General features: G+C 38.3%; 1 protein-coding gene across 22 annotated transcripts in view; it reads right to left on the bottom strand.

Moving 5' to 3' along the window:
* ATP2B2 (ATPase plasma membrane Ca2+ transporting 2) overlaps positions 1-24,601 on the bottom strand; it is a 440,214-nt gene that overhangs the window by 125,952 nt on the left and 289,661 nt on the right. For all 22 annotated transcript variants that reach the window (XR_011322006.1, XM_069769735.1, XM_069769737.1 and 19 more), the window contains one exon: positions 10,415-10,612. Coding sequence is in view for 21 of the 22 variants with exons in the window: in XM_069769735.1 (XP_069625836.1) it covers positions 10,415-10,612 (198 nt within the window). In the remaining variant the exon portion in view is untranslated. The remainder of the gene's footprint in view (positions 1-10,414; positions 10,613-24,601) is intronic.

Below are 24,601 nucleotides of genomic sequence, written 5' to 3'. Positions count from 1 at the left end.
GTACCAAAAATATTACTTGATGACATTTTTTTAAATATAAAGTGCACACACATAGGTTGTGGAATCAATTTTTCATCTTAATGTTGGCTTCATGACTGGGAGGGCTGGCAAAAGACTTACAGTTGTTTATTGCTATGTACTGCTGTGATTTTAGGTTTGTAAAATAACATTAATGTTGGCCTTACAAACTAGATTTTTATGCTGTCTCCATGTATGTATTTTTAATGCAATCCATGTTATCACATGTAAAACGCTTTTTAAAAAAAGCTTACTATCTAAAACTGCCACAAAGAATAGAGAATTAACTTTGTTCAGCAGACTCATTTCTGACATTTCTGATTCTTTCACTTATTAATCGAATATATTAAGTGCATATTAATGAAACCCAGGGTGGCAGATTTTTAGAGACAGGGAGACATATGCAACACTTTCCTGTGGAAATCTTTGTGTCCGAGGATCTTGAATTGGCCCTGCAAGACTCTCAGTATGTAAAAGTCTGGCAAAGGACTTAAAAAATTACTGTGCTTCATTAACCATATGAGTAGCCCTACTGAATTAAAATGCTAAGGAAAATGTACGATGAAATACTGGATGTGGACTGTATGGGTAAAAACAAGGTAAAAATTTATAAATGCTACATTTAAATATTTAGTTTGTATTCAATTACACTCATTGCATCTCACGAAGAAGTAAATGAACTGAATTCCTCAGAGGATGGCTCAAGATTTTCATGTGGTTATTTATCTGAGGTTACTTTTAATTGAGTTTAATTAAATTTGGTTAAAGTTCCTCAATAATTAGTGCTTTTACTTTATTTAACTTTTTCAAAACAACTGCTTATCCCCCAGGGTCATTTAAGCAAAGAGGGCACACGACTGTTTCTCGTTTACATGAAATGTTGAGCCATGCATAGATTTTCTAGTGCTCATTTCTAGTGTTTAGGCAATACAAATGATCAATATTAATAAAGATAAAAACAATAAAAACAATATGTTTACATTTGGCAGGAACTGATTGTACTCTACTGCAGAATTTAATAATACCAAGCACCATTTCCAACACCAGATGAGATGGCAACGCTCCTGCAGAGCTAATCCTGCTATTCATTTGCTATCCAATGTTTGCTTCCTGCCCAAATGACACCTGTGTGTTTTTCCTGCGCCAATATGTGTTTGCGTACACAAGAATCTATTTCAAGGTTTCCCCAGCAGGCATTTCGTATGTTTATACAATTTAAGAATAAGCTGATTTCATCAGAAAAATGTAAGATTTCTAGAATCCCCAGAGAAAAACAGATCAATCTACTACGACATTACACTTCTTGGAAAGAGAATATAAGAAGTTTATGATCTGGGCAATAACTCCAGTAAAGAAAAACGTTACTGTGAGAGTGGGGAGAAAATTAAGAATTGGATACTGAAGGAGTGAGAGACTCCAAACATCAGCTACCTGAAAATACTAAAATTAATGTAGTTGCGTCACAACTATTGGTAAAGAAACAGAAGGGAAGAAAATCATAGATTAAAAACTGGAGAAAAGAGAAGACTTTTATCAAATCTAACGTCAAGCTGTCCTGTCATGCATGTCATGCAGAAAGGGTCTTTTTCCTTCCTGTCCCACCTTGCCTGAATTACAGAGACTGCCCAGCTCTCCCTGTAAGCCCCAGCATTCATCCTCCTGGGGAAGCTGGAAAGTGATGCACTGCTTTCCTTCCCAACAGAAAGGAAACACACGTCTCTTGCATACCAATAAATAGAAGAAATTAACCTCTAAGAGTTGTCCACAAGGCAATACAGCTGTGAGCCATTATTTCTTGTGATGGTGCCAAGGCTGGTTTGCGGTTTTGTTTGGTTGGGTTTTTTTCCCCCTCTCCATTGTCCCTTAACATGCATCTTGCTAGGCTGTGATGGTGACTGGGATCTGCTGATTCAGCACGGCAGGCTGAGATTTCTAGTTGCATCCTCCAATGGAGGGAAAATTTCTCTATATGCAGAGAAACGCGTACAAAAGCAGAAGACAAACCCTGCACGTGAATCTGAAGATAATAATAACCTGGTATATGATTTTGGCTGATTTGCAAATATAGGCAATGGGGGATAGGAATTACCCTTGGGTAAGATAGAAAAAAAAAACAACCCAAAACCAATTTATGGAAAAGGTTAAAAGCTGGATGAAAAACTTGAGCTGTTTATACATGCAAATACCGAACAATTAACAAAATTGTTAACATGACCTTAGAGCTATATTAGAAAGGTGGTATTTCTTATTTTCCCCTGGATGCAGGGGAATGCTTGAATGTCTGCTGTATGCTATTCGAGTAAAATTCCCTTTAGTAGCTTAGATGTCATGTGAGAAGCAATGAAACCACAAACTGCTCTAAGGAAAGCTGAGAACTGGAACCACAAGACGATACTGCCCATAATAACAAAATTTGGAAATGTTTTGAAGGAGCAATGTCTTAATTACATGTTATTACAAGATTTTTTTTAATCCAAGAGGTTCCATAATACCTGTAATAAGTGCTGGGGAATTGGGACAGACAACATATCTTTATAACATGACATTGTACTTGAGTCTAGGTGAAACCCAGCAGACAGCCTATTGCAGCTGTTTTGCTCCAGCAGAACTTGCATCAGGGGTAGGGAACTTGCAAGGAGGAGGATTGGACTGACCGAAATCAACAGAAATACTTTTTTTTTAAAAATGTACACCAGTACAGACTACAAACTGGACAGAAATTCACGTTAGCTGGTATTAAATTCAGCACTTTCACTCCTAAATAAGAAAGGGAAGTTTGTTGCCAGCTGCTTTATATTCTTTTTTATATATATATATATCTATCTATATCTCCTTTTTAATATAATCTTTATATATATTCTTTATATATGTGGATGAAATTTTTAGTTTTTTTCACTTCCTTCCACAGATACCTGCACTAATGGCTGGTCAAATCTTTCCCACTGTGACTTATCACTACAGACTTGCTCAATGTGATGAAATGTCAAGAGACATATTTTGAGTCATATCTTCATAGGCAGTAACCTGAGAGAAGATGAGAACAGCACAGCATTTCAGATCCCAAGCAACAGATCTGGACAAGGCGGGGGCTAAGTTATTTGTTTGGGGTGGGTTTTTTTCCCCTCAGACTGATTTTTATGGAGTTTTTTTATCTAAACATCACATGGGCCTTTGCTTCTGTAATGAAGACTTTTACAGCTATCTGGCGAATCCAGCATTGATGAGCAGGTTGGCATTTGCATTTCCACGTCTGACTGTGACCTGCTGTCCATTCAATCCGTACATGTGTGTTTGTTCAGATTCACATACAAGGAGCATAAGATTTGCTAGTTATGCACAGAACAGTTGTACCATGAGCACAAGTGAGTACTACCTCAACAGGGAGGCTTAGCACAGAAACAAGATAAGCAACCATCCTCGTGGGAGCTGTGGGTCAGCTGTATCTTCTCTCCAACTATACAGACACCCTTCCTGATTTAAATCTCCAACTTAAGTCCCCGTTGACCAAGCGATGTGGCACATCATAGGAATGATAAGGAAACAACCGAGTGGTGAACCCCAGGAAATACAGTCTCTTGTAAGGAAAGTAAGTCATGAGAGGTCAGCAGGCACCCCAGCCACAGCCCTGAGCAGCAGCAGCAGCACATTAACACCACCAACAGCAAATGCAAGTGGCTTGGGAAGACCAAATTCCAGGGGACCGTGCCCTGTTTCTGTATTTTTTCCTGTTCATTAACTTGTTGCATGAGTAAGGGGAAGGCTAACCCAGCCAAACCTCCGCTGAGCAGTATTAAGCAATGTAATCAATTATTTCACTTTGTCTTCCATCTAGAGTTTTGCTTTGGGAATTTTAACAAAAGCTACCTCAACCAAGAAGACTTTTCCTTTCCAAGCCCACCAAAACTGCAAAGAACTGTACACTTGAATACAGACATCATGCCTGCAGCTTCACATTGAACTCTGGGATGTTAAAACCTCTTACCTCAGGCTACTTTGTTCTCCCTTTGTAATCCACATAAGGAAATAGAATTCGAGGAAGAAAAGTAAAAAGGTTTGTTATATTCATGTAAACAGTAAATGATTGTCAGGTGTTGACATTAGTGGTTTTTGCAACTGGGTAGTAAGAACCACGTGATATAAGGCCTGAAGAGTAACAAGGGAGAAGATCCAAGAAAGCTCAGAAATTGCTAGTGAAGGTGTCAGCAGGAGACTCTGAAAATTTTTAACCAGTTCAACAAGGGTATAGATGGGGGATGCACCCAACCTGGGCAATGCTGCTGATCTGCTCTGAATTGCAGGGCAGACTGTATGAAGATGGCTTCAGAAAGGGACAGAAGAATTGCAATTAAGTCATTCCTGCAAGAAGAACTGACTGTTTCAGCAGAGATCTAAGGAGAAAGAGTCAAAAAAAAAAAAAAAAATCCAAACCAAGCCAGGTGGGGGATTCCTGCAGATCTACAGCCAAAATGAGACAGACATCTGGGAGCGACTGAGAGAAGCACTGCCATTTCTCACTCCCTTGGTGGGTTTCTGACCGAGTCTAAGCTCTCTTTCCCAAAGGATGTTTCATTTCCTCAAGCCATGTAATGGTTTGAGACCACAGTCCAGGTACTTGATCTCATGAAGCAGCTCTTTCTATTCATATACTGTCTTTAAAAACAGGACACTTGAGATTTCTTTACAAACTGCATACAAAAATGATTTCACCATACAGAGATAGACAAAGATAAATATTTCACATTTAGCCCTGGACTAACTCTAATCTACGTAACAAAAAAACCCCCGAAGCCAGGATCCCATAAATTCATTAAATCCTCTTTACATATCACAGGCTCACTATTCTGTTTGCTCAGGGAACAGATCCTGTAATGTATTAACCCAGGACACAGAAGGATTTTGTTCTGAGAAACAAGGTATTTTTAACTTGCCTAAGTCACACCCCTATGTGATCATCCCTGTAGTAAAGACTACATCTGCACCGGGAATTTTCTCTCAAAATATATTTGCTAAAATGCAGCAGCAGTTTTGCACTTTTCTGAAAGAGTGGAAAAATGATTCTGTGTGGATCAGTAATGAGAGCAGTAATTGCCACAGGGCTGACAATAATTTATGCAGAAGTTCTCAATTGCTCCTAATGGCCTGTCAGATGGTGAAAGGGAATGCAAAGCAGATCATAAAAACAACTCTAGCATAGGTTTTGAGAACAAAATTCTTGAAGCTTCCACTCTTGCTAAGAAATATGAAAAACCAGAAACTGAAGTGGCTTCTGGAGAAGCAATAAAAGAAAAGTATGCTATTATCTAGTAATTCCTGTAGACTAGATTTTGTGACTGCAGCAGAAAATGAAATCGTGTTTTCCAAGATTCACCCATATCTTAAATGAATAATTGTAGTAGAACAAAAACTTCATGTCCTGTCAACAATAGGTTACTACTTCTTCCAGTTCAGATTGGTTGAGAAATGTCACTACTGATACTTCAAAACCACAGAAATACCAACTGTTTCCAGTAGCATAAACCAAATGCAACTCAGTAGACAATAATCTACTTACTTTTCTCAAGATAAACCATGACACTGCATTACAGATGTTTGGAAACGCAATTATGCTACAGTCAAAGGACTTAAATTTGGCAATGTATGTATCAACATTCATAGCTTAAAATGGGAAATACTAGCCAATCTAGAAACACACATAGAAAATGAACTTTTGAGCTTGTAACTGCCTACACAGCAAGATGCACTAACATTCATACATTAGGCTATACCCTTAGGCAAGGTTCCTGAGGCAATTCATGCACTCTAGTATTTTTTAGATGTGTGGATTTTATCATGCATTCTTCCTTCAAAAGTCTCAGGAGGAAAATATTTTGCACTTAAACTGCAGAAAACAGTTAAAGGCTAGCTCTGTCACACCATCGAAAATTACGGTAGATTTCAAGTGTCCAAAAAGAAAGAGTTATATCAACTCTAAAAAAAATAAAGATGAGTTCAACTTATTATATTAATTAATAAGGTTATTGGTAGATAAAAGTTTAGGATATGTGAAAGGCAGATATAAATATGTTAGATATAAAGGCAGTGTATATGTACACTCGATTAAAAAATATGCAAGGTGGTGTTTTACTGACACTGTGTCTTGAAGTCTCTTATTTTCATGTTATTATCCCTTATTCCTACAAAGAAAGGCTGTCACTTTTAGATGGTCACAACTTTTCAAGTTAGTCCTAAGTAATAAGCAAATGAAATATTGCAAGACAGTATTGTATCAATCAAAAATGTTGAAAGAAAACAACTGGCCAGTTTTAAACATTCTGTAAAATTTTACTTGCATTATTCCTTTCTTATTTGAGCTTTCATGTAAAGTTACTGTTTTCAAAAAAATGCTGAATATCAAAATGTCCAGCGCGAAATTCAATTCTTCCCTCCGCTCTTACATTCCCTCCCCATCGCTGCAAGGTACGTGGCTCAGGGAAGAGGCATCACCAGGGAGCCTGGACGTCTGAGTTTACTGTGTGATATGAGTCAGCACAGCACAAGCTCTCTTTACGACTGGGTAATAGCCACAAGGCTCCACTCCCAGTAAAAACTGAAGAGGCTAAATCAAATCACAGCCTTGCTTTCCACTGGCTTTTTCAGATGCTCTTCCACCCCCTTCGTAGCTGCTAATGAACTTGCACTACACCACTGCCATCTCTTATTCAGGTCTCTTTGTGTATTTGACAATAATAGCAAATAACAGATATCCAGCTCTCATTGTAGACTCCAGCCTGTCCAAACCCTTCTCTGATATTTCCCAAGACATATCATCTTTTATGGCTTCAGCTACAACTCCCTGGCCAGACTTGTCATTCAAGTTGCTCCTGAGGACAGACCAAGGTCTTTCTGAGCAAAGGGGGAAAAAAAAGCATTTGGCTAATGCCAATGCTTCTGCCATTGACAAAATCAATTCTGTGGAAATACCCACTTTCACATAGTTCTGTCTCCAACAGAAAGGCTCATGCTCTGTTCACCATCCTGTCCTTGTCACAGATCTCAAAGACATCGAAAAAGCATAAGATGATCACAGACACTTTTAGCCATGACCAAAGAGTCAGCACAAATCTGTGCAACGTGAGGCCAATTCACAGTACAAGCTTCACTGTGATAAGAAAAATACAGTTCGCTACATACGCCATGGACCTGCGTGGAAATTGGCTGTTCTTTATCATCTCCCCTTGCCATCCCACTTACCAACAGTGTCTCACACCTGCTTGCTCATAAAGGTTTTGCCTTTTCTCTTTTTTTTTCTTTAAGTCTTTTACATTGCGATAGTATTGAATTTATGTTTACAATTGTTTTTAGACTCTGAAAGGTGCGTGTGGATGATAGTAAATTGATGAGTTCTGATAATTAGCAGTGATGATCAGGCAAATCAGTGTGGGAAGGAGAACAGTCTTGTTGACTCCTTTTCAAAATGAAAATGCATTTCATTTTGAAAAACAGAATAAAAAAATTAGAACTCAAAAGAGGAGGCTGTCACATACTATAAACCAACCACGCAGCAAAAAGTAGTGTCCTGTTACACAAAGGAGACTTTTCGTTGAGCTGTAGACAAACCTGACTGTCATAAGCTTTATATTTCACATTGTCATCAACCAGCAAAATCAAATACCAACAACTTTTAGGGACAGAAATAATAAAAAAAAAAAGTAAAAAAAAGTTAAGAATGCATCATCTAGGAAGAGAAATTCTTTCCAGCGAAGCTGACCATTAGCCAGCCAGCCCACAGACCAAGCCTCAGTGGCGGTGAGCGGGCACCGCAGCCCCTCCACGCCGCTTCCATGAAGAGATCGGGGAGATCTGAGCACCAGGGACGGGCACTGCCTCTCACCAACTCCCCACGAGGGCATCACCCAGCGGGGTGGACAGTACACCTACTAAGTTCATCCAGAAACCTTCTGAGAAACTTTTAAAGTAGGCCGTGGAGGAGTTGGGCAAGTTCAAGAGTAGACAGTTAGCAAGAAATGCCAGCTCCACTTCCTCATGTTGGGCTGTGTTTTCAGAAGAAAATACATTCTTTTCAAGGAAAAACATAAAACTTGCAAATAAACGTACATTTCAATGAATAATTTTCATTCTGGGAAAAGGAAAATACCAGTTTTCACGCTTCCCAAAGGCGAATTTTCTACTTATCCCAGCCACTGGGTAGGGATTCCCTATTACATCCCATAGGCAATGTTACCCTCTCACCTCAAGAAAATGAGGGCAGGCATAATGCAAACTACTGCAAGGACATTACATATTATATGATTTTTTTTTCCATATTCTCTGTTACAACAGCAATGCACAGATGGACCAATCTAAAGCAATGTGTAATGATTATGAGATTTAGACAGGAAAGCAGACATTTCACAAGACAGCATGCGAGTTGCTGCCCTTTCAAAGAACTGCACTCTCCTCAGATAGGCCCACCTTTGGTCTGAATCCAGGTTCATGTTCAACTGAAGAAAGAGTTTAAATTGTTCAATAAATTGGCTTAAATTTAGGCAAAACAGCATATTTTGTTTCTTCATAAAAGTCTACATATAGTTTTATTTTCTAATTGGTTACCAAAGATTATGCAAAACCATCAATCAATTTCAACTATGACTACACCCTACTTCACCAATGGCAAAATCAAGCTCAATACGTCGGTTTTTCAATGTTCAGGACTCTTTAAAAAGGACATCTACCAATAAACTATAGGTATACTTGGCAGCAGTTTATAATATACGAATTTTAAAATGAAAGAGAATCTCTCACATTTATACAACGGCTCAAAGACAGACTTCAAAAAAATGTAAAAGACCTTTACAATGTGTTCAAAAAGTTGGACTAAAAGATATTCACTAACTTGATTTATTCTCCCTCTGTAAAACATGGCAAAACCTTCCAGGAAAACAATTCTAAAAACATAGGGAAAACAGTGACCATTGAATAAAATACTGTGCTGTGGGAAAACACAAACACTTTTTCCCAGGCTGTGCTGCTGAGCTTTTCAGACTATCTCAGAATGTCAGATGTGTCATACCTTCCCATGGGAAAAGAAACATTTTAAATGCAGTACCAAAATAATAAGAATTTAAAAAAAAAAAAAAAATTAAATTGCCTGATGACACATCTCCCCTCTTCCTAAAAGCTGTAACAATCCTATTTTCAAAATTCCTTTCCCACCAAATAAATTAAAAATAAGAGAGTAGTCTGCACATTTATGCCTAAGAAAAAAGTTTGCAGAACTAAATTCTAATTTTGTAAAGCATCGTTCATGCTTTACAATGTCCCCAAGGTATTCTACTATGTCCAGTTATATGAGGTAATAACAATAAATAATGTTTTCTTCAGTTAAAAAACCAAATTACTCCTTTATCTTTTCATGCCTAAATCAGACACCTGCTGAATCAAGTCACATATTCAAAATTCAGTGAGAAATCAACACAAGATCCTGATTATATATAAAGGATTAAAGAATCATAAATATGACACAAGAGCTATGCATAGCTACTGGCTTATTCTGCTTGTGAATGGAAAAGGAAGAAGGAAGGGTCGTCAAGGAAAGTAGCCAAAGGAAACTGAAGCGAATGTAAAAAGCATTGCAAGGCTATATTTAGAGGAAGACATTCTTCATACATTTGCCAAGCTATTCACGTCATTTCACACAGCATGTTTTATCCAGCTTTATAAGTCTATGAGAGAGCAAGGGGAAAAAAACCTAAATCTGGATCAGTTGCCAGAAATGGAAATCTTGCATTTATGTAGAGGAATGAATATTTTCAGCATGTGAATTCAAGAGTGCTTTCCAAGGGGGGGGGGGGGGGGGGGGGGGAGCAGGCAGGGTGTTAAAACTTTAAAAGCTATCACAGAAGGATTCTGCAGTATATAGTTTATAAGTAACATGACTTAGCTTCTAATACTCCCTTTTCAGCCAGGCACACCAGCCTTAGCTGTATCACTAAAAATACTGAAATGAGTGAATTTCACTAAGTTCAAGTCTTCAGTTGATATAAACTAGCTGAAGACTTGTCCATGTTTGTGTAGATAGGAGATATCTGTTATATAAGCAATTACATATTTCTCCTCTATAATGTGGTAAACAAACACCTAACACAAGCTTAAAGGTGAAAACAGAAACAAAAATACTCCAGTTTTAGAAGAATATTATGATTTTTAACTCATTTAGCACATGTCACAAGGTTCAGCTACTTGCATAACGAGATGTCAAGCATACAAAAAATGTCAGTACCAGATGTAATGGTAATAGGAACAACCCACATGGAAATTTCCTGTTAGTGACCTTCTGGAGGGTGGGGCTGGAATTAATTTGAGATATAGGACTGGTTTTACTTAAACTTATACGAATGACTTCTATAAAAGTTTTTACCTTCATTCCCTTCTCCAGGTGGCTGATAAAACGAAAGCCCCAAAGATATGATGGCTGCAATTTCCAAGATTATAAGAGTCACATCCTGCAATGCTTCCCAGACTAGCTGTAAGAATGTTTTTGGCTTCTTTGGAGGTATAAAATTTTTTCCAAAAATAAGCTTTCTTTTTTCTAGGTCTGCAGCAGTGCCAGCTAATCCTGTAAATAAAATAAAATAAAATAAATTAAAATTGCAGTAAAATAGAAAATGCCCACTTATATCTGCATTCCTATAGATTATTTCTCCAAGAACAACTACAAGCTGTACCACCTCTGGCATATTAACAAATAGGCAGATATTCCACTTAAATTTTGCTTTTGCAAGATGATTTGTCCTTACGTTCTGAACAGAATGGTTATGGACTCAACTTAGTACCAATTCCTGCAAGTCTTAATCATGAAAAAGTCTTTGAATTAGTAGGTTTACTTTAATAAGACCTATGTATATACATACATACATACATGTAAGCAATGACTTCTGAAAATAGATCATAAAGCACAAATAAATTATATTTGGGATCAAGTTGGAATAGCTGTTGGCAGCATTGGCAACATCATAGAGGCAGCATACAGTTCTTTGTTCTGACCTCAGGTCGATGACCTCAAAGTATAAATCAATAAAGCATGTCTTGTTCTACTTCAGAGCAACCTCTCTTGCTGCATACATACTGTCACACAGTCTCTGGAATGAACTGCATGAAATTTTTGTTAAGTGAAAAAAGACAGCCAAAGTGACAGGTTATAAATGCAAAGAAAGTAAAAAGGAAATTATATACTTCCTTAAATCCATATAAAAATGCATGTATTTTGCACAATACTTCAACTTAAGACCATTTAAATTTAAGTGTAAGAATGTGTTGGTTGTGTTGAACAACCCACTTCTGTGCTTTTTACCCTATTTTTTACTTATCTTAAAATATGCACGTCTAGTGCCTTTTCAGGGGAAAAAAAAAGGGCGGGGGGGACTTGCAAGAGTTCAGGTAGAATAACTGTGCCCATATACTGCTCTCAGCAGCATAAAGAACTGCAATAAGTGGTTACTTATATCTGCCAAATAATATTCGATATCAGTTGGAACATTTACAAAACTGTAGGTTTTGAATGTGATCAGCAACGTAAAGTTATTCATGCTTATTCACCCTAACATGACACAATGAAGATACTTCAACTGAGAGTTGACCTCGGAGGAATACAAAGGCGTCTGCAAGAGAGCAAGAGGAAACGATTAATCCCACACTGCAAGGATTCCTCTCCTCACGCACTTTAGGGTAGGTCCTCGCCTCCCCAAAAGCATATCAACACCCGTGGGGTACTTCAGGAACGGAAAGCCCTATTAATAGCACCTTCAAGACGTCAAACAAAACAAATCGGGACCCTAATGCGCTACCGGTACTCAGCTTTATGCCTCGTTCATTCGGGACTGGTGCAACTGTTCCACCAGCATGTGCCAATAAGTCCCCTCTTGGATGAAAGCACCAGGCCCAAGTGTAATTTCCTCAAGATGAAAGCGATGCTGCTCTGAACATATCAATCTTGCCACAGTACAGGCAAAGATGTCAACTCACCTTTCACTTAAGGTATATAATTACAGCTGTTGTGTAGCTTCTGGCTCTTGGTTAACTCATCAAATTTTCATTTCACCTTCAGCTTCTAAGAAATACTATCCTTCTCTCCCAGATAAAGGCATGCTGTAGTTATTACCTCACTTAATTTAATTTTCAGTACCTAGTGCTTAACGACACTGAAACAGACAGGTTCCAGCTATTACAAAGTGTGTCTACGTTATTCTCTGTGATTCAAACAATAACGTGTCAAACCTCTCTGCTCCTCCATGAGCTCCCACTCAGCTTCCAACGTAGGGCAAACACTTTCCCCTATGAAATTGGAATTGCGGGCTACGAGCCATTTGGAGAGTTGCCCTTTTGTGAGCCAACGCAGACCACAGAAGTTAGGACAACACACATGAGAGTTCAGGGGAGTCACCCAACACAGATGGGATCTGGCGTTGGGACACACCTTTAGCAGAGACCAAACGCACGCAGTTTGATTAGCTTTCAGAGGGCTGCAAAGCCCTTCAGTACAAGGAAGAATTTTCACTAAAAATGGCATGCACAATTTGCACTAGGCCACCAAAACACAACCTACCGCAAATATAGCGGTGACTTTATACATAAAGAGGAAAGTACATGGACAGCATTGATAGTGGAAGGGATGTGGGACAGAAATGTTCATTTAATACACCTGCAAGCAGCAATACAAAACTCTGAAACAGAAAATACTCAAAAGCACGTTGGAAAGTGGAAGGAAGACATGTCTGAAAAATGCCATTTTTCCAATACAGAACGTATGTGCGCAGTAGTGGGCCAGCTCCAGCATGTAGATAGATGACTGGATACTCAACAGCATGAAAGGGGTGGCTGAAATAGTACAGGAAATAGCTGCAGTATTTTTCAACAATCCTAATTATATTTACCTAGACATGACGACTTCACACCTTTGAAATTATGCTATATACTTTACTGTCAGGAGGCCATAAAAAGTATACATATCCTGCCCTATGTTACTGATCATAACGCATATATAAATAAACATACATGCTGAGAAGCCCCCAAAGCAAAAGAGAGAAATTGGGACTCAAAGAGCTGCTTTTTCTCCAAGACAAAAATTGTTTGTTTAGACACCACAGAAATATAGACACCATAGAAATTTAGACACCATAAGGTTGAGGACTAGACTGAGCTTAAAGTATCTATGGTCACCATTATCTCCAAGACTATAGTCTAAGTAACCTACATTGGAATTTAGACATAAATTTTATTTAACTGTACTCTTTAATTTTTCATAATAAATATTATCTTCCTTAAGACCCATAAATAGACAAGGGTAAATCATGTGTGTGATTTTGTTCTTTTCTGTAAGTCTATGTCTTGGTGAAATTACTCACCAAGTCAGTCTCACCTAAAAAAAAGAGCATATTCATCTTTAAATGTGAGATTTATTTTCTTGTAAATCATTTAGAAATACTGGAAAATTAAATTCAATGTTCAATTCAAACCAAAAGGTTTCCCTTCTCCTGAAATCTGGCCATCACTCAGAAAAACCCATTCAGCAAAATTTTAGGGTTTTTTTCTCACACTGAATGCCAAAAACTAACAAACTCCTATATTGAGAGAGAGAGAGAAACGAAAGGAGAGAATGAAGAATTCTACAGACCAATTGATGAAATCACATCATAACAGTCCTAAGCATTACTGTAGAGATAAGGTCAGAAAAGGACAATAAAATACACAGAGAAGCCAAAGTTGTACAAAGAGATACAGCTAAGGGACATGTGATTGAGAATCTGAGGCAATGTAAGATGTTTATTTTGCAAAAGCTTCCATAAATTCTCCATACTATTGCCAGCAGAAGGTATAAGGAGGGTACGTCTTATCTTTTTCAAATAATCTGCTTTATTCAGAAACATCATTTTAAATAGTCCTAAAGGTGTTTTGAGCAAGCCTAACTTAGTCGCTTGAAGAGGATTAGAGGTCACGCGCACTTTCTGTCGCACTGGCAGATCTGCGGGATGCTGCTTCCCAGCTAGTGCGCACTGACAGGCAGTACAGATGGTAAAAATGTCAATTAGCACAGCAAGATCGGAAAGTGGACATCTGTCCTCACCAGTACTTTTAACCAGGAGACGGCTTTCCTGCTGCTATGTTTTTTTCATATTACACATACTGACTTAATTACTGTTCCTGAATATTTTTTTTTATTTCTTGCTTCTCCCTTAAGTATTGAGTCCTGTGACAATAATGAAAGAGCATTGCAAATGAAAGTAATCTGAAATATCGTTTCTATATGAAGATATAAAACAACTAAGGAAGTGAAAAAGAACAAGCGGAGACAAAAAAATTAATGGAAATAGCAGTTCAATATGACGTCAGACTTCATATGTTACTGGCAAAAGAAGCAGCCGTCCGTCTTATATTCTGTGTGACAATAAGCCACAGACTGGCTGGGTTTATGTTCATTTGTCCACACAAGTATGAATATTTTATCTTTTTTAAGTGCTTTTCTATGTCAAAGCTGTGCAATACTTCTTTTCTTGACCCAAGTGTTTTAGAATGATTATGCAGATTTGGGTTAAATTTATATACAAATAGTATACACAGGTTTAGGAAATATTGCAAAAATTAATTACTCATGCTTGAATAATCTCTTAAGGTTTCAGTTTCCAAAAAGTTTGCCCAAAATTTGTTTGAAATCGGTGGGAGGATGAAAGTGATTGCATAGAAAAAATGTTCTACAATGTTGTGCAGTACATTAAATGCATTTCTGATTTCATCCAGCATTGTTGCTTTTCTGGAGGGGAAAAAAGATTAAAAAACTGGAGAAATGCCACTTAATGAATTTTCTCTGTTCCTTATCTACATCTGTCAGTTACTGCATGCTGAATATAAAAACATCATTTCAATTAGTGCTTCCTGGAAAATTGTATTTCTCTGACAGTCATCTCCACTGCAACCAAATGGAGCATGACAAACAGAGAATGATTTTGATGCTGCAAAAATAGCAAAAGCACATCACTACTAAAGCAACAATTAAAAAAACCCCCATAAAACTTTTAAGAGAATGTTTCACATCTGCTTAAATTATGAGATGAAGAATGGAGAATTTACATTTGCACTGATTGTGCAAATAAACCATTCATTACTTACTAACTTCCTTCTGTACATTTTCTGACACATCCAGAAAAGTAGATAAAAATTTCAAATAGCAAAAATTGTAAACAATGTAATTTAAAAATCACAGCATGTGTAACTTCAAATGCAAAAAAATTGTTCAGCAAGTTAAGCAAAGGCTTCACAATGATACTGAACTGCTATTGAAATTAACGCATAGAGGTAAAGCAACTATTGTGGTTAGTGAGCTCTTAATGACGATTAGATACAACATGCATGAATTCTTCCTACAAGAACACAGACCTATATTTTAGCTCATGAGCTCCTATCACTCTAGTGTCAATCTCTCTTCTCAAATGATAAGCATTCCTAGCACCACATTAGCCAGGTCTTCACAGAAACTAAAAAGTAAAACACCACAAAGTCTCACCACAACAATTATTTCATTTTCTTTGCCTTGATTCACCAATTCCATTCATTTCACATTTAACTATGAAACAATGCCTGCCATTACTACTACTACAGAACGCTTTTGTATAACTTGCCCAGGCGCACCGCGTTCTACAGCTCTTGCATAGGTTCTCAGAACTTCATAATGTGAATTACAAATATTAGCCCAGTTACTGCTGTTGTAACATAGAAAATTCAAACATACAACCTCATTCAATGTTTAGCGGGATTGTGCACTCTGGGTTTGGAAGCAAATTTCTGTGCACTATTCTGCTCTTCTCTCTTGAAAAAGCTAGAGTGACAGAAGGCCTTTTTTTCTTCCACTTCTTCCACTTTGATCTAAGAAGTAGTATCTATCTAGTGACTGAAAGAGCTGAAAAAGTCAAATTTTCAATTCAAATGAATGGCTAGTAACTGACAGATTTAGTTTCCAAGATCTGCTTTAGGAAACTGTGCCTACCTAAGAAATTGGGGAAGGCAAGGAGACATGCACAGTAAACTGTGTTTACTGTTATGGTTTTGATCAAATGCTAAGGAAGGTCTATTTTGTCCCTTACATCTAATGATGTCATCAAGCACACTATGTGTAATCCAACATCAGTCTTCATTAGGCCATGAAGTCTTCATGACACTTGTTTAAGGGGTATCTAAGTAAAACAAACACCTGCTTTGGTACTAGGTATGCCACAAAAATATACGTTGCATTAAACTACCTGTTTTACTGACACAAGATGATTTGTTTTCAAACTAAAACATACACCAGAGATGTGAAACACAAAGCGAAAATATTCACACCTAGAATGGATGCCTCTGTGACCTCCCAGTTTTATCGTGCTGCTTGAAAAAATTTTGGATGCAGTACATTGAAATTCTGTTTAGGTCATATTAAATAAAATCAGCTGAGAGAATGCAGTTCTTCAGTAGGAGACTTATTTAATGAGAGCATTTACAAGTTTCAGCAAGCTGAATTTGAATTTCACTAGTGAATGAACCTCAACGGATAATAATTTCTTTCTAATCTCGGAACAACAAAGCTGTCTGTAAAGTGTAATGAATGTCTTTACCTGTTTTCAGTAATATCACTTGCTTACATTTGTTTACACAAATTTTAAGAAACTTGTCCAAAAATTCAAAGCCTTTGGAACTACAAATCATCTAGCACACGTTCTGTAAGCTTTACGCTGCTGGCGCTACTATTTCTATGAGTCCATTTGGCAGCTCTGCCCACAGACCCTTGCAGGATTTAGAACCTTCTTGAGTCAAACGCTTTACAGCTAGATCCAAATAGCCAACACACAGAAAAGAGGGGCACAGAAAGGGCAGAACCAGGAAATTAATTAATTCCCCCTCCATTTCCTCATTAATCATCCTCCCTCTTTACATCTAACAGCAACAACTGGCCAAGTCACCCTGTCCTGCCCTCCTGAGTTCTGCCACCGCAGTACAGGGACCACCCTTCAGCCTCTGGAAAGCAGCAAGCTAACTACAAAAACCATCATGCAAACCTTCTCTGTTATAAGTTGCAAACAGAACAATCACTCTTAAGTCATACAAAGTACATAAATACTTCTCCAAATCCATGGCTTTTTTTTAGAAACAAAGTAACTGAAGAGCTTAACGTTCATTCTTACAGACTGATGCATCTAATGTAAATGTTAGGAACAGATACATAACAACTTGCCTTTCTACAATGAGTTTCTACCTCTCAATCTCTTTCTAGCTATAGAAATGCATCAGCAACTTTATCTCAATTTTACGAGGCAGCGAAAGGCTGAAGTTCTTGCCCCAGACAGTTTGGTGGCAGTTCAGGGGCGTAAATTCACATCTCCTGGGATTCCTGATTTACGCTCAGCTGCAAGATACCACGCAGGATTTATCACTGCCAAAAGCACTCAGTGCTCCATGACATGTTTCATTCATTTCCCCATCTAGCCATTTTGGTTTTATTTCTTCTTTCTTCTAATTTCTTTTTAAAGTAAAATTGCTCTGAAAAGAAGCTATTAACCAGGAACAAATAATTTACATAAGATGACTAATAACAGCAGGATCAGAAATGGTTCCCGATAGTGACTGTAACGTAGTCCAAAAAAAAGCCACTCATCTGAAAGACATGCTACAATTTCTTAATAATCTAATGACTGGACTTATGTGCAGTGCGTAACCATGAGCCAATATCAAGGCAAGAGACGAGGCATCAAATATTAAAGGCAAGATATGCATCATAACAGATGACTAATATTTTTCTTGCCCAAACAGACAACAAAAAGCTTTCTGCAAAGGCTGATAACAAAGCATTCAACGAGAGCTGCGGGTCCAGTATGAAGAAAGAGGAATTAGAATTTCTTTTTTACAAATGTACTGCTGTCAGTGGGCGTACAGCTGTTGAGAGGGAAGATAATCACCCCACCAGAAATCATTTCTTCAGCTCTTACTCCACTCAATAATTGTTACACCATTTACATATGTCTCATCTTGTGTACCACAGGCTCCTGGAGATGTTTTTCTTTTGTTCTATCTCGATGTAGTGTCAAGTACAATAAAGTCATTACAGATTTAGGTCAGCAATACTAATAAATACTAACAATCTAGTATGCATATCCACCATCCAGCTCCCACCCATTACCAACCAGATAATAAAGAAGTCACTAAAAATTCCTTGTTACATTATCTATAAACAACAGTGCAGTAAGAGTGCAGATCTTCACCCGGCACTCAGAGACAGTTAACCTAAAAGTTATGGAAGGTCTTTACTGCTGCTAAGCCAACCAACCCCAAGCCAGTGGGATATGCCACAGATGCTGGGAACTTCAGGTTTGTTCAGCACCACGTATCCTCAGCAGTTTACTGGTATTGGGGCTATTTTGGAAGAGAAGGAGAGGGAACGAGGGAATGTAATGGTTTCTTTTCCCCCATCCCCCCTTTCCAGGTAGTCAAAGCCTCAAGACAGTTTCTTCTGTTGGTTTTTTTTGTTTTTTAAACACAGCTAGGATTTCACTCCCACAGAAGGTAACGTTACGGTTTAGAGTAGACTGTACAAATACTCTCTGCACAGGCTTCCGGATTACCCACAAAGCTCTGATTTCCTATTGAAACATAGATGTATAAGATTGCATCATTTCAATGAAGCTGACAGAGAGTATGAGGGAAACAGTTTCAAAAACATGCTGTTACAATGCTGAGTAATAATATGATTGTTCCAGATAATGTGAAAGGTTTTTCTTGCTCTTAATATTTAAGCCAAATCAAGCATCCCCGACTACAGCTTAAGACAGACTTGCTGGCTCTTCTGTAGGATCGGGCTTAAAAAGCACTAACATATGAATCATGTAATGGCAGAGAAGAGCAACCATCTAAGTTTAATGGAGGAGATCCAAGGTCTTTGCCACGAAAAAGAACAAGGAATAAATGAGTACATAATAAAGTCAAAGTGGAAAACCTTCTTTAATTAATACATCTCCATAACCACTTACCATCACTTTCACTGGACCCTACAAAAAAATTCACCACTTCATATGTATTGCTAATGGCAACCACGGGGGATGGGGAGGGGAAAAAAAAGACCCTGAAATCAACCCGTGACTCTCTGTTCCCCAACCACAGTTTGAGTAGCGCTGCTGACAAGCAAACCACTCTGGTTGCTACAGAGGCAGCTTCTGCCTGTCCGCATGGATACAGCACAGCCTGGGGAAATGCGAGTCCCCCGACGGAAACACGACCATCACTCACGGTCCATAGGGAGGCTCTCTTCGTACGGCTCAAGTAAGCGCCCGTGTGAAAGCATGTACCGGCTGGGAGCTGTGTGTGTGCAGGAGCTCCTCTAAGCCCTGGAGTAAGTGCAGCCACCACCAGTCCACCAGCAGGACCAGAGTGAGCCGCGGGCAACTGGTAGAGCAGGGAATAACGTGGTCTTTGCATGCAATCCTCTCCTGCGGAGGAGAGGGAAAGAAAGGATGGAGCCACGTGTCCGCCTGTGCACAGGCCCAGACTTACTGCGAGTCTGACCGGTGACGCTGAGCCGGGGGCCTCCCGCTGCTGACTACCACCACAACAAAGCAATCCACAATTACAAAATCCACAATTACAAAAATAGCTGCTAGACTGTCTACTGTTCATGGGCGATAAAAAGCCTTCAACTTCGACTTTTCCCATTTCTTATCGCAGGACAACTTCATGTCACTTGAAGTTTTGCAAGTCAAACGTTATGTTCAAAGGACATATGTGGCAATGAAACGGCCCAGAAACTGAGGCCGTCTGACTGAAATTCAATACAGCTGAATATATACTAAGGAGAGCCTCAGCTGGCTTCTCTACACTTATAATGTACTTTCAGACAGATGTGGCCTAGACTCCCTAAAGACTCCTCATGATTTTCTGTTCAGTTCTGTAGAGCTTGTCCACTCAGGATGACAGTCCTAGTAATCTGAGAAAGAAAACGCCCAAAGAATAAAAGATGTGCAACCAGGAAAGCGTGGCCTGAGAAAGGAAGACGTTATGCAGCTGAAGACGCATTAGACAGACTTCTAAGTCAGTACAGCATGACGCTCTTCTGCAGTACCCTGAAAGTCCCATGCATCTCTCTTTTTATATGAAGGATTTTTACTGTTATTATTTGTCACTGCAGTCACCATAGTTTCTTTAGTATAAGCAGTTCCAAGGGTCTATAGCTCATATTTATTTGATGAAGCCTATGGGAAATGTTAAAAGTAACATAGCATAACAACATATGCTCTCATAACAACAGCATGGAAAAGAGGTTTTTTTTCTAGACGAGGCCAGGAATTTGTAGGTTAAGGTAGCTAATTCCTCATATAGCTGTTTTAATCTTTTACATTAAAATAAATAACAGAAGAAGAAATTTTATGTTCGGAAGAAAGAGACGCGTTTTTATGATGTCTATAAGGGAGTCAAAATACCAAAACCCACTTTGCCGAGTCTGCTTCCATAGCATGATTCTTTCCCGCCCTCACTTAAGAAAAAACAACAAATAAACCAGATAGCAATGAACTGCATTTTTCTGAGGTGTTACCTCCAAGTGCTGCTACTTGGCAACTTTTCTTAATTTCACTGCTATCTTTGTCAGTGTCATCTGCTTTTCCTATGAGTAATGTCAGCTTGTCAGCTACACAGCAACAGTACTCACTTCGAGCTCTGCCTTTGCAAGAGGCAGAGCATTTGCAATAGTGTGTCTTGTGCTGCTGTGTATTCAGGAGAGTATTCAAGGTATCTAAAAAAAAAGTGAGAACACTGAAGAAAACAAAGTGCTATGATCATTATGCCATCTGCAAGCAACATTAAATGCCACAATCACTCCTGCAAGTGACAATGACATCACTCAAAACCACAAAGCCCCACCTGTGAGGAGACAGTAAGATAAGAAGATGCTTTTTGAGCATCCAATGGATGACATCCCACTGCTCAGGAGCATTAGAATAATTTGAAACCTCTAACATAGCACACACAGTGTTCTGCTCCCTGTTACCTGCGTAACACTGTTGCACTCATCATCACCCATTTGCTCCATCCTCTCCATAAAGAAGTGGGACCCATCCTTTAGATCATCAGCTGCCTCTCCTGTAGACTTAAGTGCGGCACAAACTTGGAGGAACAAAAAAAGTGAAAGAAGCTGTAAAATTTCATCCAAAGGTGCCAGCATGAATACTATTACAGTGAATATCTCATAACTGAACACAGATACACGGTCAAAGCTTAGAGTCACCAGGCACTGATAATTTAGCAAGTCAAGCTCCCTATTGCCCCATTTTCTAGATAAGTGGAGAAAAGATGGCAAAGAAAGTCTCAAGACTTTCCAGTCTTCTGGTAACTAGTTAATTCAGCCCACAAAAGCTGGTGTAAAAGAGCAGCAGAGCAGAGCAGGGGACTCGCCATCACTAGCAGTGTTTTAGTTGGGATGATGGCACTATTGGAACAGATGTAAAGTTATTCCTCCAAAGAGTTCTCAGCCTTATGTAAGGATAATAAAAATAGGATAATACCAAGAGATGCCTTTTTTAATACTGTGAAAAGTGACAACATTTTCTTGACTCCTGTTTTATTTTTGAATTATTAGAAAATATAAACTGTGACCAAAGCAATCCCAAGATGCACTGTGGGATACAGCATTATTTTATTCTTAAACCCACATGCAGCAGAACTCCATTAGAAACACAACACCCCCAGCCACCTCCTAATTTAGCACACTAAAAAGCCCAACAGAATAGATTCTCTCTTATATGAAGCATATATTGTCAATCACCTTGATTAGCCCTCAACATAACTAACTTGATCTGAATGCAATAATCACTACTAAAGTTCTCCAGATTCTTTTCCAGTGCAAATCAAATACTAAGTCAAATTATAAAGTAAGTACCTCAGGGAAGGTGTTCCTAGCCACCAGCTGTAGTAAGAGTATGTCAGAAGCAGTCAAGGACACTGTATTTTTAGGCACACCAAACTGGTCCCACTTCAAAAGTCCTACAAAAAATCTTAATAGAAACATTCTAGAACGTGTAAGACTTAATCAAGGTTTGCTCGTAAGTTTTCTCCACAAATGAATAGTGTATCTCACTAGCCTGTTTTTCACTCTTTATTGAATACATAACTTCCATTGTATATTCTGTAGAAATACAGACTCTGACCTGCATCTTACCTTGCATTTTATTACAGGGGTGACGCGGAAACCCTTTCAGTCGGGTAGGGGCATCCAAATAACTAGAGCTACTGATCTCGGCCAGCTCAAACCTGTGGGAATGCCAGGTAGCAGAGGCAAACATGAGACAGAAACAGCAAGCATGAAGGAAGAGCACACCCTGGGAGACTCCTGAAAAGAGAAGACTTCAGGTCCAAAACCCAGTTCTCACTGATGACAAAAGCAGGAAATATTTGGGGGATACAAAAGATGGAGTTCCAGCAATCCAAAAAGCCACTGAAAACTGCTCAACTATAAAGGACCTCTATTCAAGGTGACAAAAGTGGGAAAGGATTTGCATTCCTATCTCTTCACTTATTTGGTCATAATATCTATGTGTTCTTTATGTTAAGAATGACTTCTTCCACCTTTTTAATTTTGTCTTCTGTGGTTTGAGAAGTTGAAAACTTTGTGTGTCTTTTGGCAAGTGCACATTCAAGAGAATGTAATAAGGCAGCTCTGCATCAAAGCTCTGGCAGAAGTGTGCTCACCTTACAAGTAGTTATGAATTTGTGTTAGACACATTAGCAGAAATCAAAATATTATATTGTATCATAATAGAAGCACCAAATTCATATTAACAACCATCCTTGGGCAGCTTCAGTGAGTAAACAAAAATCACGTTTTCTTAATGCCCCCAAAATAACCCCTTCAGTTATTAATTAACCTTCATTATACATGTGGAAGCTGAAGTTTTTATTTGAAATAAGATCTCAAATTGGAAGTAATTTAATCAATTTATGGCTTTAACCATTTTCCTTGCACAGCAGTTACCTATGTTTATATTGTGCTAGCCATTTCATTTTACTTCCAGCCGATTAATTCATTGCTTTGCTTAATCCAGCTTAACTGGGAAGAGGCACTCTTAATCCAAAATAAGAACATCCATACAAAGAGTTAATCCATAATGGTTAATCAGGAATAGATGTTCCAGAATAAATCCACAGGCTGAGAATAGGTAAATCCCTTAGACTGGTTTGATTTAGACCACTTTCACCTCAGCTTCTCAAAGCTGCTGCTAGATACGTACCTCCTCATCCCACAGCCATGGCAATACGGGTGTTTGGAGTTGAAGCCACACATCATGCGACAAGAGAACACAGTAATTTACTTTGTCAATTTAGAAACAAATTCTTGCAAGTAAAGAGGAACAAAAAGACCAAGAAGCAGAAAAGAAGCAAAAAGATTAAAGAAAAGCAACTAAACCCAATGTTCTTACTATACGAAAATAGAGCAGAATTCTAGGCACTCAAAGACTTTTATCATGTAACACAGAGGCACAGATTTAGATAACCACTACTTAGGGACTTAATTACATTCTTTACACTGAAAGAGATGGAAAAATGAAGTTATCCCAGTTATGCTCACCCCAAGAAAAGCAATATTTAAAACATTTACCTGACTTAACCTAGAGGTTTGTCCCATTAGTAACTTTAATTGGAAATCTTATTTTGATTTTCATATGCTTCTCTTTTGGTAGGAGAGTAGGCTTTTCTTTGCATAGTTCCTTAACTGGTCAGCTTATTTTTCTTGTATAGTTCCTGCCTCACACAGAACTTTTTGGGGAAAATCAGTCCAAATTCATAGTAAGGTCAGTGTCCAAAATCTTATGCAAATTACTGCTAGCCAACTGCTATACAAATATTATTAAACAGAAGTCTTCCCAAGTCACTTTCAGTGGCTGTTGAACACAGCATGATAAGTGACTTTATATTTTCATTGAAGCTCAGGTTTCCAAGTTTGTAGCATAGAAGGCATTGGAATAAGTCTTTCTTAAATAGCAAAAAAAGATTCCTTTCCTAAGAAAAAAATGTTTTCGGAAACTGGCAATCTTCCTAAAACCCAGAATGATCCAGAAATGCAGACTATGATTCAAAAGTATTTTGTCATCTGTACAACCATTTTGCTTACAGCTGCAATGCAGCATTCTCTTCAAGACTGTTCATCGCACTTAAAGGATAAAATGACCCAACTGCCTACTCTGTTCCATCATTATTCATTAATGAAGAGACTGGGCCTAGAGGATTGTCATTGCAGGATAAAAAAAAGGTTCATTAATACATCCCTTAAGCATGACGCACATTAACACTAAACAAGAGACAAAGACAAGAAAATCTGATGCACTTTCAATCTACGCTTTAGCAATATTTAGAGAATGTTATCAGTTTAAATAGCACTGATAACATACTATTGTATTATGGAATAATTTTGATTAATATAGGAAGAGCAAACACCTTGAAATAACAGGGCTAAGGATGAAGTTATTCCTTTCAGGCAGACATCTTGGGTATGCATCTGTTTTCTACAGGTTATGTAAATGATAAGCAGAGATGAACTGAATGGTCA

The sequence above is a fragment of the Haliaeetus albicilla genome, chromosome 24 (assembly GCF_947461875.1).
Source record: "Haliaeetus albicilla chromosome 24, bHalAlb1.1, whole genome shotgun sequence".
Lineage (NCBI taxonomy): Eukaryota > Metazoa > Chordata > Aves > Accipitriformes > Accipitridae > Haliaeetus > Haliaeetus albicilla.
Note: the sequence above shows the minus strand (reverse complement) of the source record. Positions and strands in the feature narration are given on the sequence as shown.